The 20,162-nt window shown below is 38.7% G+C and overlaps 1 protein-coding gene across 1 annotated transcript; it reads left to right on the top strand.

Moving 5' to 3' along the window:
- The first annotated feature begins 7,399 nt into the window (after positions 1–7,399).
- LOC123318940 (histone H2B) lies at positions 7,400–7,844 on the top strand. The gene has a single exon (XM_044905729.1). It carries the CDS (start codon positions 7,421–7,423, stop codon positions 7,790–7,792), a length of 372 nt encoding a protein of 123 aa, XP_044761664.1. The 5' UTR covers positions 7,400–7,420; the 3' UTR covers positions 7,793–7,844.
- Positions 7,845–20,162: the final 12,318 nt, after the last annotated feature.

Below are 20,162 nucleotides of genomic sequence, written 5' to 3'. Positions count from 1 at the left end.
CAGGAATTTAGCCGAATAATTTCAGGTGCAGAATATTCAGAATTTCACTCTAGCTATCGAATGATAGCGATCTTGATCAAAAAATCATGAAAATTAATATACGGCAGAAATTTAATATCTTTTCCGAGGTACTCAACATAGTCATCGCAATTGAAAAACTACGTTTCATTACGAGTTTAAGTTCAGTTCTTTCGAAATTGAACTCGTTATTTGACTAATTGACCATTAAAATCAAAACAAGCTGCTACCATGTGCAATAGATGCACCTTGGTTTGTCATGAATAGACAGATTTATAGGGACCTAAAATGGAAAACCATAACGGAATTCATGAACAAAACAGCAGAGAAATTATTCGAAACAGCGAAAAACCATCCGAATCAAGAACTCAGCAGACTAGTGAACTACGACCCAAATGAAGACAAAAGGAGAATGCGAATTTACCGAAGGAGACCAAGAGATCAATTAAAAAGATTTTAATATACTAACAGAAACTTATTGAAAAATCCAATAAAGTGTTATCCAATAGAGGATAAACACATAAATCCCAGCAATATAGTGTGTGAGAAGAAAACAGACTAAAAGATGAAAGGTTTATAGGCAAATGCACGGAATTCTTTTTTTTTTGTGTAGCAGGGGGAAAATCTGCAAGTCAGACGAACCACCCTCTGGGGATTCTCACTCTCTTGAGCTCGAGACCCACTAAAAACCCTTAACTGCTTCTTGTCCTGTAATTTTTTCATGTAGAAAAGTGACGATTTCATCTTGAACTTTTTTTTTTCGGTTAATTATTATCACTAGGTATTTACAATCACAACACCGTCCAATTTAGTTATTTTAGAACTAGGTTCTTCGGAAGTATCCTTATTTTTCTCATTATCCTCATCACTGGGTAATGGACGTTTCGAAGCACTGGTAGAAGGATTATTTTCATCGCTTGAATTTCTGGGAAAAATATCCACAAAGGCAGGTTTTCGCTTGAAATGTTTTTTAAATTGGACACTGAATGTTTGTAAGACAGTTGTTGTTTACAGATGTCGCAGGAACACATTATTTTTTCAAGGTCTACGATAGAAAAATAAAGCCGTATCGGGCTTCTCTTATTCGACATCTTAGCAGAAAGATCGAAACACGCGCTCGAAGGTATGTATATCCTGATAGCATTGTTCACGGTACAAGGTACCTGTTTCACGTATCGACTCAACTCTACTGGAACTATTGAGCTGGCGAAGTTATGAAAAAAAGTAAAAAAATTTCAAGCACCTTTACTGTGAAGTAACACATACACTAATCGTTGAGTCTCAACTTACAAATGAAACCAAAAATGAAACTTTTTGCTTTTATAAGATTTCTAGAAACCTTGGTACTTATAAACCAACTAGTTTGGAAAAGCCAAAATTGTTGGAATATTGAACTGGGGTGGTTTCCGGATTTTTGCATTCATAAAATTTCTAGAGACCGTGGTACTATAAACCAACTCCGAAGCATGTTCACAAATGACAGGACAAAACATTTGGGTTAAGCTAATTTTAATTGCATTTTGATATTTATGAAGGTCATTTTGGAAATTTCAACTTATTCATAATTTCTGTTTGTTTAGTTATGAAGAAACTGAATATGAAAAATAACAATTATCATGTGTTAAGAATCAATAAACCCCAACAATATTCCAGATATTCGGCAGGGGGCTTGAAAGAAGCAAAGATTGACCGCTCTGAAAGAAGCCGCCCCAGAAAAAGAAACGTAACTTATAGAGAATGCCGACAAAGTTGTATATTTTAGATTTATGGCATCTCTGTTACAGAATGAAACATTTGTGAAAAGGGTGCCTATAAGCACGAGGGTAATTAAGTACAGGTCCAGTTTATATTAGGTACTGTTGTTACTGAATTCTCAGAAAATACTCTGTATTCTGCAGAAATCTGTTAATTGAATATCATTTTAAAAAAGATTCATTAAAATTTTAATATTTACGGACATTTTAGGTTACTTGAATTTTCAAATGGTAGGTACTGAATATAGTTATTTTCCTATCAAGTGCGGAAAGTGATACTTGCCCGCACGAAACTGCCGTTGCCCGAACGATGCGAAGCAGAGTTCGGGTAAGCAGTTGAGTGCGGGCAAGACACTTTCCGCAAGAGTTAGGAACAATATTTTTTCTACAAGCGCTTGAAATATATAAATGTATCCATTTCACGAAACAGATCATATCTCATTTGATTAATTCATATATAATGACAGACGTAATTCTGCATGTCATTACTATGGGTTTCTCATCGTTGACGTTCAGTGCATAGAAACATGATAGAATTTAATTTATTCTATAATATTTGCGTGCGGGAAAAACCCCTGCTAATCCATTCCCGCACGCAAATGCGTGCGGGAAAGAAATAGCAGGCGTTTTTCCCGCACGTTTTGGGAAAGTGACTCTTTGCAACTTGGAATGCGTGCGGAAAAAAGGTTGAACGCGCACGCTTATAGAAAAAAAAATTATCAAATATAAAAAATGTATATAACTCATGGGCGGAGCCAAAAATGTGAGATTTTCCTATCTCATATTTTGTGTCGGTAAGAGGACCATATTTTCATTCCGAGTCAATCGCTTGACAGGAGAAGACGTGCTACAGTGCTACTAGTGCTATAAAAGAGAAAGCGGACGAGAAAGTCACAGTGCCGTAAAAGTGAAAGCGGAGGTGAAAGTGCCCACTAACCAAGCTACGGAATATTTGATTCCGTCTGTGAAGTTGTGTAGGTTCTATATTTGTTATCGGAATTTTAATTCGTTAAAATTTTCAAAGTTGGTGTTCATCCTAAGTGTCCAGAGAATTTTCTCGTTGGTACTGCAGAAAACATCAGGTGAGCTTATTTTTCGTATCTTTCTTTCTGATTTTTCTCATAGCGTAGAGAATTTTTGATGAGCTGTTTTGTTTTTATGCATGAGATACATTTTTCTTTTGTCTTGAAAAATTTTATTTCCAATTTCTTCGAGTAGCGAAGTAATTATTAATTAGATTCTAAAATGTCTGACCATTCGGACTGCGAGTCCGTAATGGAAGAAGACGCGCCAGAAATCGCTAATGTCGTGTCCGAACACGATATTTTGAGAGAGGAGAACGCAAGTTTGAAAGCGAGGGTGAATGAGTTAGATAGATGCGTATCTAGCTTAGTTGCTGAGATTAAAAATCTCAGGGAGAGGCTCGAGTTGCAGGAGGGAAATAAGGAAAGTCCTTACTCCAAAGCACTCAAGAAGAACATTATTTTGAAAAATGTCCAAGAAGTGAACTTACCGGTTCAAAAACAGAAGATGGAGGTGGTCAAAACCCCTCAAACCAAAATTTCCCCACCCGCCAAAAGAGTGAGAAAGGATAGCTCCTCGTCAAATGAAGAGGCAAACAAGAAAAGAGTCTTGGAAACCCCAGCCCAAGAGAAAACCACTCCAGTGGAGAGAAAAGAAAAAATCCCCCCAGTTACCCTGAGGGGTACGTCCGAATGGACGTCAATTTCCAACGCGTTAATGCGAAACGGAATAAATTACAGCAGAGCGACTACTGTGAAGGACGGAATTAGGGTCGTTCCACAAACCGCGGAAGACCACAGAAGAATGACGGACTTCCTTCATAAAATAAATAGGGAGTTTTACACTCTTCAACGGGAGGAAGAAAAGAAAATCTATGCGGTAGTGAGATATCTACCGCTGGATGCAGATATCCCGACGATCCTTGACGACCTCAAGGATCAAGGGATCGTCGATGCTGAGGTCATTAGAATGACCTCAAATATAACTAAGAGGCCGATGCCCTTATTGCTGGTTAAAACCCAGAATAAGGGTATCTTCGAGGTGAGAAGGCTCTACAACATGAACTGTGTTGTTGAACCTAAGAGAAGGACGACCGGGCCTGGACAATGTTACCGCTGTCAGCGATATGGACATGCCCAAAGTAAGTGCACTTTTCCATGGAGGTGCGTGAAATGCTCCGGTAATCACAGCTCCAAGGAGTGTACGCTCACCAGGGAGAACGAGGAGCGAAATGCCTCTTGTGTTCTCTGTGGAGAGCAAGGACATCCAGCCAGCTACAAGGGATGTAGCGAATGGAAATTGGTCACTAAAAAGACCAAGAGATCGCCAAGATCGAACCAGACCAGCTCGAGGCCAACACAAAATACACCGAGGCCATCCCCAAACTCTTCGGAAGTGAAGAAACCCCAGGAAACTGCAACCGAAGCAGTCAAAGAGACGAAGAAACCAGAGAAAAAGACGGAAAAGGCAAAAACCGTCAAAAAAGCCGAAACCAGAAAAGGAATTTCTGGAATCACTGAGGAACTGGATAAGTTCACGAAAAACCTCCTCAGCACGATGATGCAGAATCTGGAGAAAGAGATTGAGAAGAAGATGCAGCAAATTATTAAGAATATTTAATGGCTGACACGACGATAAAGAACAATCTCATAATCGTCTCTTGGAACGTCGAAGGATTGAGAGCCCGCAGATCAGAATTCGAAGAACTGATTGAAGAGAAGAGACCGGATGTCATAGCTCTTCAAGAAACGAGACTTAACCCCAACGTTCGGATAGCATTTCCCAATTACGATATTTACAGAAATGATAGACCTAACAGCACAGGTGGCGTTGCTATACTGGCTAGAAGGAATATGGATCACCATTTCGACCAAATATTCAATGGACAAGAAGTAGAAGCAATATCGATTATTGTGAATACTAATCGAGGGCAAGTGAAGATTATTTCAACTTATAAATCACCGGATAAGGACATGCTGGAAGAGGATCTAAAAATGCTACTAGAAGGAAGACACCCGAAAATCATAATTGGTGATCTTAACTGCAAATCGCAGGAATGGAACAGTAGGGTGGAAAATACAAACGGGAGAAGACTGAAGATTTATGCTGAAAAACTTAATGCAGTTGTGATAGGACCTGATATACCGACCTACATACCAAGAGTAAATGGACTACCCGATGTACTGGACATTGTCGTAATGAAAGACATCACTGAAGAAATCAGCATTGATACAATAGAAGACGGAACTTCAGACCACAATCCCATAGAATTCATAGTGGGACATGGCCCAAGAAACGAAGAAAAGACGCAAACCAAGGAACGCACAGACTGGGAGAAATATAAGAATTTACTTCAGGAGAAAATCAGGGAAATTCCCCAAATAAACACCCAGGATGAATTAGATGAAGCAGTTGAAAAATTGGAAAATCATATAAAAGAAGCCTATGAAGAAAGCACCAAGAGAATAAGGAAACCAATTCCGAAACATTCACATGGAGATACGCCAAGGGATATAAAGGAACTTATAAAAAAGAACAGAAGACTCAGGAAAATCTACAGAACAACAAAAAGAGAAGAAGACAAGAAGAAACTGAATAAGCATAGTCAGATATTGAAAAATGCTTTAACAGAACTGCGTAATAACAGATGGCACCAGAGATTAAGGGAACTGAATACAATAGATCACTCGGCTTGGAAAATGCAAAAACGCTTACGACGAGAACAGACAGTTATACCTCCACTGCATGGAGCAAACGGAATGGTATATACGAGACTTGAAAAAGCCGAAGCACTTGCCGACACAATTGAGAGAGAAGCCAGAATAAATTACAGAAATGATGATGACAATGAAGATCTAGAAGAAGAAGTGGAGGCAAACGAAGAACTGATGATGGAACCACCGGAAACCGAAATCATTCCAAAACCGGCTTCACCAACAGAAATCAAAGAGATCATAATGAAACTGAAAAACCGGAAAGCACCGGGAGAAGATAGGATAACGAATTATATGTTGAAGAAATTGCCTAGAAAAGGAATAGCAGCCTTGACGAATATAACAAACGGAGTGATGAGGACCGAATACTACCCAAAGAGATGGAAAACTGCAGAAATGATAGTTTTCAACAAGCCTGGAAAGGAACGGAAATTTCCTCAAAATTATAGACCAATCAGCCTACTATCAGCACTAGGAAAAGTCGTCGAGAGGGTTATCGCCAAAAGGCTGAATGAGGAAACAGAAATGTTGAAGATAATCCCACCCGAACAATTTGGATTTCGACGAGAACCCTCGACTGAACTCCAATTACTACGGCTCATAGAATACGTCACCGAAGGAATGCAGACCAAACAGGCCACAGGATTAGTTCTGATGGATATCGAGAGAGCTTTTGATAGAGTATGGCACGAAGGCCTAATCTACAAGATGAAAAGAGCAGGATATTCGACCAAGCTATGCAAGATTATAAGGAATTATCTGAGGAATAGAAACTTTTATGTGAAGATAGATGGAGCAACCTCTCAAACCAGACAATTGGAAGCGGGAGTGCCTCAAGGATCGGTACTTGGACCTCTGCTTTACGTAATATACGTTTATGATATCCCGAAGAATGCTAGGAATATGCTCACCTTGTACGCAGATGACACAGGAATAGCGTTCAGACATCGACGCCCAGAGATCATACGGAGACTGCAGGAAGCCATAGATGAATTACTCAAATGGTGCATCAAATGGAAAATCCAAATCAATGGAAGAAAGACTCAAGCAATATTACTGCAAAAGAGAAGATTGAGGATGGAAGAAAACCTTGAAGTTGATGGACAAGAGGTTGAATGGAAAAATGAAGCAACATACCTAGGAGTGACGCTTGACAGAGGACTTACATGGAAAAACCACATCAAATGTGCTGTTGATAAAACAAAAGCCGCAATGAGTAAACTTTATCCACTCATAGGCAGAAGAAGTCATATGAATAAGAACATCAAGTTGACGATGATTAAAACTATTGCGCGACCACAACTCACATATGGATCGGCGGCATGGGGCTTCGCAGCCAAGACCCACATCAAGAGAATACAGGCCACTGAGAATAAACTCCTTAGAATGGCGATGGACGTACCCTGGTTTGTTAGGAACAAACAAATCTACAAGGACTTGGAATGGGAACCAGTTACAGAATTTATGAAGAGAAAGGCGGAAAGGATATTCGACAAAGCCAAACAACATCCAAATGAGGAACTACGAAGATTAGTCGACTACGATCCAACAGAAGAAGCTAGAAGGTCAAGAACCTACCACCGAAGACCGAGAGATCAGTTAAGGATTTAAATGTAACCAAAGAAGAGCTTAACCTATAAAAGCTATAGGCAGCATACAACTATCAACACGACTATGATCGTGTGAGAGTCCAGAAACCATAAGAGTCAACTGGTTAATAGGCAAAATGCCCGGAACCTATGAAGAAGCAGTTAAGGGTTTTTAGTGGGTCTCGAGCTCAGAGAGTGAGAATCCCCACACTGTTCCCCCTCAGCAGAGGGTGTGTTCGTCTGTTTGCAGATTTTCCCCCTGCTACACCAAAAAAAAAAAAAAAAAAAAACCATATTTTCGATAAAGTTTTTCCACATTACGATGCCTCCGAAAACTAGCGGAAAAGCGGCTAAAAAGGCGGGCAAGGCCCAGAAAAATATTTCCAAGACTGATAAGAAGAAGAAACGGAAGAGGAAGGAAAGTTACGCCATCTACATTTACAAGGTATTGAAACAAGTGCATCCCGATACCGGTATTTCTAGCAAAGCTATGAGTATCATGAACAGTTTTGTGAATGATATCTTCGAACGTATCGCTGCTGAAGCGAGCAGACTGGCTCACTACAATAAACGTTCTACGATTACCAGCAGGGAAATTCAGACTGCGGTACGGCTTCTATTACCTGGCGAGCTGGCTAAGCACGCAGTCAGCGAAGGTACCAAAGCAGTCACCAAGTACACTAGTTCAAAATGAGGTGGAACACCACATACGTTCTAACCCAATAGGTTCTTTTCAGAACCACTAATTAGTACATCCTGATAATTAGTAACTGGTCTGTTGCTATTTTCCTTAGATTTGGTCGGGAAAATGCTCCGCTGTATGTAAGTTGATTTCCTTCGGTCTAACACTATCTGACATTAAACAAAAACGTCTCAATTCGAGAACGCAATCATTACATCATACGCAGATGACACGGCTATATTGACTAGCTCAAGAGTAACCTCTAAAATAGAGAAGGAACTGCAGAAACATTGCCACAGGATAGAGGAATGGATGAGCAAATGGAAAATCAGAGCAAATCCGGAATCATTTTCTACTACAAGAGGACCCTCGAATAACGTAAAAATAAACAATGTACCAATTCCATGGACCAGAAGCGTGAACTACCTAGGAATAACCCTAGACGAAAAATTGAATTTCAACAAACACGTCAGGAACGTCGAAGTTAAAGCAAGAACAATCAAAGGTTTCATGTACCCATTACTGAACAGAAAGAGCAAACTAGATAAAACAAACAAAATGAAGATATATTAGGGTGACCAGACGTCCGTCATTGTGATGGACAGTCCGTCAATCGTCCAAGAAGTCCGTCACTGGAAAACGTCCGTCAAAATCTTGAATTTAATTCAGTATTTTTCTCAAGATCATTAATTTGAGATGGATAATAAAGAAATTAAGTGCAAAAATCTTTCAAAAGAATTTCCATTCCTTAAAAAAACAAAACTTGATCCAATGGTCCAATGTACGAAGGTTCAATTCGGCATTGTATTTGGAGAAAGAAGGTATATTATATACGGCATGTTTCAAGTTACAAACATAAAAATATGATTAATGCAGCAGCGTCTTCCTCCCTGACCAAATATTTCAGACATTCAAATTTTGGGGGTGAAGAAACTTCTCTAGCAAAGCCTGAAGACCTGTTCTCATTCCACAGTGTAATGCACAACCATTGTATTAAGATTATTATATTTTCGTTTTTGTGTTGTGATACACTTGTATTATTCTTCTGTTTCCAATAAATCATTTTTATTTAACACTATACGGGGTAGAAAGCTGAGTAGCTGGAGGCATATACAGGGTGAGGTTGTTGAAAAACATGAAAAAATATTATTTTCAGTTCTCACAAACGGTTTTACCGAATGAAATGAATTTCGAGTAATTTGGCGTTCATAAATAAAAATTATCTATGAAATTCGAAAAATTGGGTACCTACTTTGACCGCATGCAACTCTTTTAAAATCTATCCCCGGGTTTCATAAAGCTTGATCAGGGAATCAACGCTTGATGAACGAATAGACGTCAATTTGTTTTCTATCGATAATTCAGTCATGATTATCATCAGAATATTATTCCCGCATCGAATTATGATGTTCATACATCCATTTAATTATTCTCAATTGCTATTTTTTCAATATATTAAGAAATGAAAGGTCTCAGTGATTTCGGTTGAGTGATCGAGTGACTATCAAATCGTTGATCGGACAATCAAAGTTTCATGAAACCCGATGTCAATCTTTTTATCAAGGCTAAATCGGAAAAATGGTACATGTTTTGACCTCAATAATCTACTGTAAAATATTTTTACGATTCAATGACTCTCCCTTTATATAAATATATACACATTAACCAGGTCCGTCCGTCATTGAACTTAGGTCAGCCTAAGATATATAATACAACTAGCTGACCCGGCAAACGTTGTTTTGCCATATAAATAATTTCCTAGTAATTTCTAAAAAAAAATTATTAAATTACTAAAATGGCTATTAAAAAATAAGGGTTGATCGTAGAAGGGTGAAAATTGAGGATTGTATGTATTTTTGTATGTTGTATCATAAAAAAATAGAGATTAAAAATTTTGTCCAAAAAATGAAATAAAAAATTTAGGGGGATGAAAAATAGATGTTGGCCGATTCTCATAGATACCGGATAAGCACAAAAAATTTCATCAAAATCGGTCAAGCCGTTTCGGAGGAGTATGGTAACGGAAACTATGACACGAGAATTTTATATATTAGATACTTCGACCGATGACATACGCAGCCACAAGCTGGAAGAACACAACAGAAAGGAACATGAGAACACTTCGGAGAGTTCAAAACATATCGATAAGGCTGACACTAAACGCACCGTGGTATCACACGAATGAACAACTCCACAAAGATATAGAATATCCCACAATCAAAGAGCACCTACAAAAAATGAACGAAAAACTGGAAGAAAAAATGAAAATACACGATAATCCACTGATTAGAGAAATAATGGAATAAACAGAAGTAAAGCGATACAAACAAAGAGAGACTATACAAGACGGCGGAAATAAGAAGACTACTTCGTCCCGCGAAAACAGAGAAACATACGATACGATAGTTACGATACGATCCATTTTGACCGGAGTTGAGGGTTAAATAATCGGATCGCGACCCCCAGAGTCAGCTCGCTGAGCGGCATTACACTAGCAGAGCACCTCAAAGAACTACATATTACGATTTTTATGCCCTCGTTTTGCTCAGAACTTAGTTTATCGTTTTGCTCACCAGTCCGTTCGTTTTGTTCATTTACACCTTACGAGTTTTCAGAGAAGAAAAAAATTTTTTTTTTCTTACCTTAGCTTGTGGGATATCTGCGTTTTGCTCCTCTCAATTCTGCAATTAGTTTTTCTCTACCACTTACCGTTACGTGCCCTGCTGGTGTAATATTACACTAGCATGGCACCTTAACGGATCTTTCCGATATTGGTTTCGATCGAAAGTTTTGCTCCGTTTTGCTCATCAGCCCGTTCGTTTTGCTCATTTATACTTTACGAGTTTTTGGAGGAGAAATTTTTGCAGAAAAAAAAATTAATAAATAATTTGTCCACCACTTCCAAACTTATCACTACCAGAATGTCAGTGTAAATATTAACAGTCAATATAGTTCCAATGACACAAGCACGGTTCAGTAGAGCGAGAATAAAAAAAAATCACTTCAAAAACGTCCAACGAAAAAATAGGGCTCGGAAGATCAGTTCACAGGTCGAAGATAACGATGCAACTGATCTTCATCTGTATCTGTGATGCAAGGACCGAAAATTTTTTTCCCAAAATGTCTTCCAGATGGTGCCAAAATTCGTCAACTGGAATGTTCGGCAAAAATCATAAAAAAGGGATGGTGCTGAAACTTCGTTTGGGTTTTTACAAACCCGCTCAGTGGCAATATTTTTCTATTTTGCCAGATGTTTGAGATTTATTTTCAGAGTAGTTGTGTAAGAAATGGTCTTAATGTACCTATAGCTATAGCTATAGGTACATTTTTATGAAACCTAAAAAATATTTTGAACCGGCTGGAATATTTTTGGGAATTTTGAATCTTTGAAATTATAAATTCTATCTATAATGGTTTAGTGGCGAGGTTTACTATCGGCAAATGTGACATGTATATTTCGAGTTTCTTGGGCTATTTTCATATATATTAAGAATTATTAACGTAAAGAAAAATTTTGTCTTGAAGCTTATTCATAATGGTAGACATGAAATTTTTTTTCATTCATTCAATTTATCGTGATTCTGGCCGAGCATCTAAATAAATCGTTGAGAATAGAATGAATGGGTTCTCAGTAGTTACAGATTTTCATCGTCAAAATGCGTCTTAAAGTAAAATGTTGAATACAAAGATTATCATCATTGACACTTAATAATGAGCTCAAGAGGGTTTGTCCGTGCAGGTACAGCTTGTGCCTGTGTGCTTTCACCTACCTAGTCTGGTTTGTATTGCAGGTGATAAATTATCCAAAATTAGCCAATAAGATTAATAAGGATCTTGTCGGCATGTGCTTTCTTCATAATGAGGCACTTAGAGTTAGAATATTTTTCGCAGGTATTCCGATGCTTACCTCCATTCTGGCAATTTTCAAAATACGAATTTTTTCTCTGAATTTAAAAATTGCAAATCCCTAATATTAGGGATTACCAAGGTAGCAAGCATTTTTTTTGTTAGATTAGTGTGCCATGAAGGTGGCTGCCTTTTTCTGTCAGACACGTTTTCGTTCATAGATATTGCATTGGAATTCTTGAAAATTGAATTTCAGTTGCTCCGTACAATGTTACTTGTTCAATTATGATGTGAATGCATTCGATATTCAATGACGATTTGAATGAATCTTCTATATTATAACGTATTATTATTATCCCTTTTTGGTAATATCATTTCATTTTTAGTGAGTATATAAATTTTCTAATCACATGAAATTTTTTTTGCTATCATGTGTGTTATATACATAATCTAAGATATCTATTGTTTATCATATTTAAACAGATTGGTCACGCATAAAAGAAACCGAAATGAAGAAATATCGTCAAAGTTTCGAGCTAGATGTAAGATATAACAACTACGGAATTTTCATCTCATATCCTGTGTCAAGCTTTAATACGAAACAGACACAGAATCTGAGTTTTGACTGTTGAAGAAATCCAACCGAGTTCATATTTGAAATCGAACAAAAGAATTCGATCGTTAAAATGGTCCAGCATTTTCAGACTGAATGTAGCCAAAAATTGCGTCGTCCTACATCAAGAGGTTTCTGTTATCATTAAATTAGTAGAATTTTATTTCTTTCGAAAAGTTTCTCTTCAATTCCGCTTAATGATATCTTTCGATCTCGACTCGACAGGCTACAATACCTATTCTTGAATAGACAACCAGCGATACGCGATACACCCTACAACCAATGCCAAAACAACCAATCCATCTATAGGGCGAAAATGAAAGTTGCCATCTTTTGTCAAATAAACAATCTATTGAGAAAATAAACATTTAATGTTGTCAGTCAGTCGAATTCTGTAGTAATGTTCGTATCCAGAAGACGGAGGCGGGTCGAACTCGAATATGACCGAATGATCGAAATGATTGGGTCATTTCGAGATCGGCGACTCGATCACTCCCGCACGGGTTACGATCGAATCTAAAAAAAGGGTTAATCAGGTACGAGTACCAGTCCCTTCGGTTCGGATCGCGACCCCCAGAGTCAGCTCGCTGAGCGGCATTAAACTAGCAGAGCACCTCAAAGAACTTTAACGATTTTTATGCCCTCGTTTTGCTCAGCACTTAGTTTATTTTGCTCAACTATATACAATGATCAATAGACAATTCAAAGTGCCCTGCTGGTGTAATATTACACCAGCAGGGCACCTCAACGGATCTTTCCAATATTGGTGTCATCCTAAAGCTCTCGTTTTGTTCATTTACACTTTACGAGTTTTGAGAGAAGAAAAAATTATTTCTCACCTTAGCTTGTGGGATATCTGCGTTTTGCTCTCTTCAATCCTACAATTAGTTTTTCTCTATTACTTACCGTTACCGAGATTAGATAATCAAAAGTTAAAAATATTACACTAGCATGGCACCTCAACGGATCTTTCCGATAATGGTTTCGATCGAAAGCCCTCGTTTTTCTCATCAGTCCGTTCGTTCATACTTAACGAGTTTTTGGAGGAGATTTTTTTTTCTCACCCTAGCTTGTGGGATATCTGCGTTTTGCTCTTTCCAAAGAAGCCGTCCCATAAAAAGAACCGTAACTGTTATAAAGAATGCCGACAAAGTTGTAGATTTTAGTTTTATGGTATCTGTGTTACAGAATGAAGCATTAATTTGTGAAAAAGGGTGCCTACAAGCACGACGATAATTAAACAGATTCATTGAAATTTCAGTATCTACGGACATTTTAGCTTACTGGGTAAATAATTTTCAAAATAAAATCAAAACGATAATTATCGTACGAATGGCAACGCTGCCAGTAGTCAGTACCCCGTAATCCAAGTTTCCACAGAAAGGTGTGGAAGAAGACCTCAACAACACCGAGTCACGATACTAAAAAGCAAATTATTCTATCGTGGCACCGTGTGTTATCGGTGTTATCGAATATTATTATGATAATGATAATGATAATGATAATATTATATGATTCGATTCGTTGAATGAGACACACGTTTTCGTTCATCTCTACAAAAGTTGATAGTGAGTGCCATAATACAGCTTGCTCAGTTTTTTCAAATAGCATTTTTGTGCATGTAAGGTAGGGTGTCGTTCAGACCAGCTTTCACTAAACAATTTGCTTGTATATTTACGCAATAATTCTTCAAATTTCTGAATTTTGTCGAGAAAACGACAAATTCTTTTAATTATCGCATTCTTATCTGTTTCGTTGCCAGATGCACATACTGTTATCGCTTGTCGACATATTGCATCGCTAACGCGTGTTTGATTGTATGATAGTGTATTGTTTCCGAATACTGGTTTCTGGTATTATAATTCGATATTTCGAAATACATTTTTGTTTCCTCTGTATTTGACCATTCCTTGTTTTTCCTTTTTCTCCGTGGTCTGCTGGTGTTCGTAAACTGAAGTCTCTTACAAAGACCCGTACAAATGAAGCGTGTGACCATTGTTTTTTTTTTTTTTTTCCAAATCCTCAATTCCTATAATTTTTGAGTCAAAATGTCGGCAGAATGCGAGGTTTGTCATAAAGATATCTCAAGCGCACATAACACCTTATCGTGTTCTTCTTGTAATAAGGTGTATCATGGTCGGTGCGTAAATTTAACATCGACTGAACTCAACTTTTTTGCTGACAGCAATAATATGTGGAATTGTCCAAATTGCTTATCCAACACGAGAAGGCAATTCTGCTAGCTCAACATCTAGTGCTGCAGCCACGGCTGAGTACTTTAGAATGATTATGGAAAAGATAACGTTAATTGGAGAGGATATTTCAGCTATAAAGAAATCCCAGCAAGATATGTCTACTCGTCTTGATGGATGTGTGACAAGACTTGACAAGCATTCTGAGTTATTATCAGAGCATAATTCTTTCATAGCTCGCCAGAGAGCAGAAATTAACGATCTGCAATCTTCGCATGGGTCACTTGTGTCAAGTGTTGCATCTGTCGAGAGAGAGGTGAAGAAATTGCAGTCTGTGTGCTCCGAGAAGTCGTCGAACTCCGATTTTGCTACTTATTTGGCGCCCAATGAAATTTTAGAAAGAGTCAGAAGATCCAATAATATTATAATAAGAGGAATTTCCGAAGACATAAATGTCGAATCTAACTCATCCACAGTTAGAAATATAGTTGAGTGTGTGACTGTTGGAGCATGTGATCATATAACTGGTATATCACGATTGGGGCGAAAACAAGCCAAAGGAGACAGACCAATAAAGGTAGAGTTCTCTAGTTCGAGTATTCCTTCCAAGATTTTGCGTAATAAAACCAAACTAACTCAAAATACTACATATTCTAAAATAAAAATCTCTGATGATATGACACCAACCCAATTGAATGAGATCAAAAAAGTGAGGGAGGATCTAAAGCGTAGAGAGGCTGCTGGAGAGAAAGGAATTACCATAAAATATGTTAAAGGTTCGCCGAAGATTGTTCCTGTTCAACCTATTGTGGCATCAAAAAACTAAATATCAATTTGAACTGGAATATTGTATACTCTAATGTGCAAAGTTTACCATCTAAATTAAATGAAATCTTAGCATTCGTCCAACTTAATTCTCCTACATTTTTACTGTTTACCGAGACCTGGCTCAAACCATCTATTCCTGATGTAACTGTATCAATACCTGGTTATTCTATTTTCCGCAGCGATAGTGTTGTAACCCCGGGACATGCTGGAGTCTGTGTTTTCGTGAGAGATGAGAATTTACTTGACTTTCATCTGTCTGTATCCAGTATCAATACACCTGGAATTGATAATATTTTTCTGGATATTTGTGGACTAGGAATATCAGTAACACTGGCCTGCATATATCGCCCTCGTCAGTCCAGCCACGATGATACATTATTTCGGCATCTTTCTCATTTATCCAATACTAAGCAATCTGTTGTAGTAGCAGGTGATTTCAATTTTCCCGACATTTCCTGGCCTTTAACAACATTACCACCTGTAAATTCACCCGCATCAGAGTTTGTGAATGTTATCATTAGTTCTAGTTTTTCACAAGTTGTGACTGAGCCAACCAGAATTCGTATGGGACAGCGGCCTTCCTTACTAGACCTTTTAATGACGACAGATGAGAACATCCTCTCTGATTTGGAATATTTACCACCATTTGGTAAGTCTGATCATTTGGTGCTGAAATCAAGCCTCCATTTATTCACAACCAATCCTCCAAAATGTACGAATAAAACCTTCAAACAAATAAACTATCACGACCTCAATCGAGATCTGGAGAAAATAGATTGGCGAAACTTGTTGGTTGGAAATGTTGAGAGCATGTGGGGAGCATTCATGGAGGTTCTCAACAGTTCAATGTCTACTAATACCTCAATAAAAACATCTAGACGGAACCCCTTGAAGCCTTGTATAGGCAGGGATATCTTGCAAATGATTCGTCACAAAAAGGCATTATGGCAGAAATATAGACGTCACCTCCGTTCTCAAGATTATGAGAATCACCGGATTTTCTCTAGGGAGCTCAAGAGTATGCTAAAGTCGGCGAAAAGGCAGTTCGAAGATAAGATAGCTTCATCACGAGACAGAAAGAAATTCTACAAATTCGTGAGGTCCACCATCAAGACGAAGGTTTCGACGCCCAGGATTCGTAGAGCTGATGGAACACTTTGTGAGCTGCATCAAGAATCCGCGGAAGTTTTTGCAGATAGTTTCGAGGCTTCCTTTTCCCAAGAACCAGACGGACCAATGCCGGGGCTAGGGATCCCCAGGTGTGTTCCTACCTTTGATTTCGTGGAGATTTCTCAGGATATGGTGTTGAGACATCTCTCTGTCCTCAAGGATTCTTCACCAGGGCGCGATGGATTATCTCCTGCTATTTTACGAAGATGTGCGAGTTCACTTGCGTTACCTCTATCTCTTATTTATCAGGAGTCGCTCCGCTCGCATTGTCTGCCGTCTTCCTGGGTCTCAGCCTCAGTAACACCAATTTATAAGAAGGGCGATAGCGAATCTGCAGCAAATTATCGACCTATAAGCTTAACATCGGTTCCATGTAAGGTATTAGAGCGGATTATACAAGAACAACTACTTAAGTTTGCCCTGGAGAACGGGTTAATACCTCCAGCACAACATGGTTTTGTCCCTGGCAGGTCCATTCTAACTAACTTGCTTTCCTGCGTGAATGATTGGACCAGAATGGTCGACGCTGGTGAGCCAGTCGATATTATTTACTTGGATTTTTCCAAGGCTTTCGATCGGGTTCCACTTCGCCGCTTACTATTCAAGTTCTGCTTTGGATCGAAGCCTTCCTGACGGGACGGGAGTTCAGTGTTAGGGTGGGGAACGATTTTTCCACCTCCAGACCTGTGTGTAGTGGAGTACCTCGGGGCTCAGTTTTGGGTCCTTTGCTCTTTCTGCTCTATGTTTCTGATTTGCCGTTCATGCTGAAGTCTGGTGTGGTAGCTTATGCTGACGACATGAAAATTTATAATTGTTCGTTGAAAAATCCCATGGTTCTACAGGCTGATCTGAATATCCTGAGTGAATGGTGCAGGGACTGGATGCTGCCCCTCAATCTGGAGAAGTGTAGGGTGATGCATCTTGGCAATAATAACCCGAAATCACAATATTCCATCAACGGACACTTGCTCGAAACCACAAGAAGTCATTGTGATCTTGGTCTCACAGTAAAGACGGACCTTAGTTGGTCCCAGCATACCCTCAATGTCACAAGACGAGCTGGAAGGGCTCTGTACCTTATTGAGAGAACATTTCGTGGTTGCAGCCCTGCAACTGCCTCCCTATTATACAAGTCGTACGTCAGACCCATTCTTGAATTCGCGGGTCCTGCTTGGTTTCCAACTTTCCAGCGAGACATGGAGTTATTGGAGAGACTTCAACGGAGAGCAACACGCTTACCCTACGGACTTGATAGGAATAGACCATCTTATTCCGAAAGATTGAGTATCATGGGAATCACTGAATTTCAGAAGCGTAGGAGCAGAGGTGATTTGATCGTTACATTCAGAGCCCTAAACGGATTTTTCGGTGTTGACCTGTCCAATCTTTTTGTCCTGAATCCACATGGTCACCTGAGAGGTCACCATCTGAAACTATACAGGGAGCAGTTCAAGACAAGAGCCCGTCAACAATTTTTGTCCAACAGAGTTTTTGAAGAGTGGAACAGACTGCCCATCGAGATCATTGCCTCCCATACCGTGAACTCTCTCAAGAATAATTATGATAACTATGGCTGAGTGTTGTTTGTTGCTTACTGTTAATTTTTTGTATTTAATGAGTTATATAGGATTACCTCAACTCATATCATGTAATTAATAATAATAATAATAATATGTCCGGACTAGAAACTGGACTGGAACTGATCTTTGGACTAGTTATTTTTCTGGACCGGATCAGGTCGGAACTGATCCATGAAATTGTTTGGATCAGCCTTCCCTAAACCAAGGTGCATCTATTGCACATGGTAGCAGCTTGTTTTCAGTGGTCTGAATTCTTTTGATATGGCTCTATGCCGCGAAACCCCAAGATTATTTGAGATGCATATTAAAAAAAAAGAAAGTGCAAATTTATGGGAGATCGAAAGAATTTCCATTTTTAAAACCCAAAATTTGATTCTGCAGTCCACTGTACGAAGTGTTTGGGTCAATTCAGATTGCATTTGGAGGAAGAAAAATATTGTACGGCATATTTCTAGCTACGAACATAAAAAATTGTTTAATGCAGCAGCTGCCTGACCAAATATTTGAGACATTCAAATTTTGGGAATGAAGAAGCTTCTCTAGCAACGCCTGAAGCCCTCTTCTCATTCCACAGTGTAATGCACAGCCATTATATTGATATTATTAAATTTTCGTTTTTGTGTTGTAATGAACTTCAATTATTCCTCTATTTTCAATAAATAGATTTTTTTTATCGCCATACGTTGTAGGAAACTGTGTAGCTGGAATCATATACAGAGTGAGTCTTAAGCGGGCCCTTCACGTACAGTTTTTCTTGACTCCCGATGCGATGCTGCAGGCGCGTGATTCCCGGAGCGAAGTGGAGAGATGAAACTACACGTGCATTCCAAAACAGCACGCCAAATTCATTAATTCCGATATTTTCATGAGGAGCAACCTTATCTGCATCCGGTTGAATGCTTTTGCAGAAATCAATTAAACAATTTTAAACTCCCTGAAATTTTTGTTGGAATATCTACTGCATTTAATTTTCCATGAGCATGGAAAAATTTATATATTCCAATGAATTCAGTGGAAAAGTCTCTCGCCATTCAAAAAAAAGGCGTCTTTCTTTCAAAAATATCTTGCAAACTGCGAAAAAACCACGAAAGCAATTCTATCCTTGTTTCTTTCGATGTTTCACGATATGACTATCCTCGCTTGAATTGGAGCGGCGCGAGAGTCGTCCCTTCACGTTCAGTTTTTAATGGCTCCTGGAGTCCATTCGCTCCAGGAATTTAGACCGGTTGGAACGTCTCGCGCCGAGTCAGATGCGAGACGATCCAGGAGTGAACATACCCTTCACGTTCGAATTTTGGAATGGAGCGAAGGAGCGTCGCATCGGGAGTCAAGAAAAACTGTACGTGAAGGGCCTGCTTTAGACTCGTACAAATATTTTACAGTAAATTCTTGAGGTCAAAAGAAACACTTTTTTCCTTTACCGTTTTTGCCGAATCGGCTCGGTTCAAAAGGTACAGGTCGTTGAAAAATATGAAAAAATGTTATTTCTAGTTCTCACAAACCGTTTTATCGAATGAAATGAATTTCGGAATATAGTTTTCGAGTAATTTGAAGTTCAAAAATAAAAGATATCTGTGAAATTCGAAAACTTGGGTACTTTTGACCGAATGCTACTCTTTCTGAAAGATCCACAGAGGTCACTGATTCATTTACTTATTCTGAAGGTAATTTTGCTTTTCCTGGGGTGGCACAGCTCATTATGAAAACCTAAAATGTCTATATCTTCTTATCAGGGCTGAATCGGAAAAAATGGTACAGGAAAAAAGTGTTTCTTTGGATCTAAAGAATCCACGGCTGAAATATTTTTACGATTCAAAGACTCGCCCTGTATATATAGATCAGGTGCGTCCGCATTGAACATTGGATAATGTGGTCAGCCTATGTGGCCCAAGGAGCAAGTACTGATCCTTGGGGTACTCCAGCATCTACATCTCTTGTAAAATGAAGATTTCAGCGGTCGATTCGATTAAGTATCATAAAATTTCTAGGGTAAGAGTATGAATGGATGCTACTCGACAATATAGAGGAACACGCCCCTTCTAGAGCGTCTATCTGATGGCGCCCGCTAATTGGCGGAATGAAAATAGCATGAATATTATGCACGAATGTATTCCTATGTGACTACCAAAATCGTCACGGAGATTAATCGAGCG

Source organism: Coccinella septempunctata, chromosome 1, assembly GCF_907165205.1.
Source record: "Coccinella septempunctata chromosome 1, icCocSept1.1, whole genome shotgun sequence".
Lineage (NCBI taxonomy): Eukaryota > Metazoa > Arthropoda > Insecta > Coleoptera > Coccinellidae > Coccinella > Coccinella septempunctata.
This window is presented reverse-complemented; position numbering and strand designations above follow the sequence as displayed.

What these genes read in the sequence shown, in the direction of transcription:
- LOC123318940 (XM_044905729.1), top strand. Translation starts at nt 7,421, where the DNA reads ATGCCTCCGAAAACTAGCGGAAAAGCGGCTAAAAAGGCGGGCAAGGCC.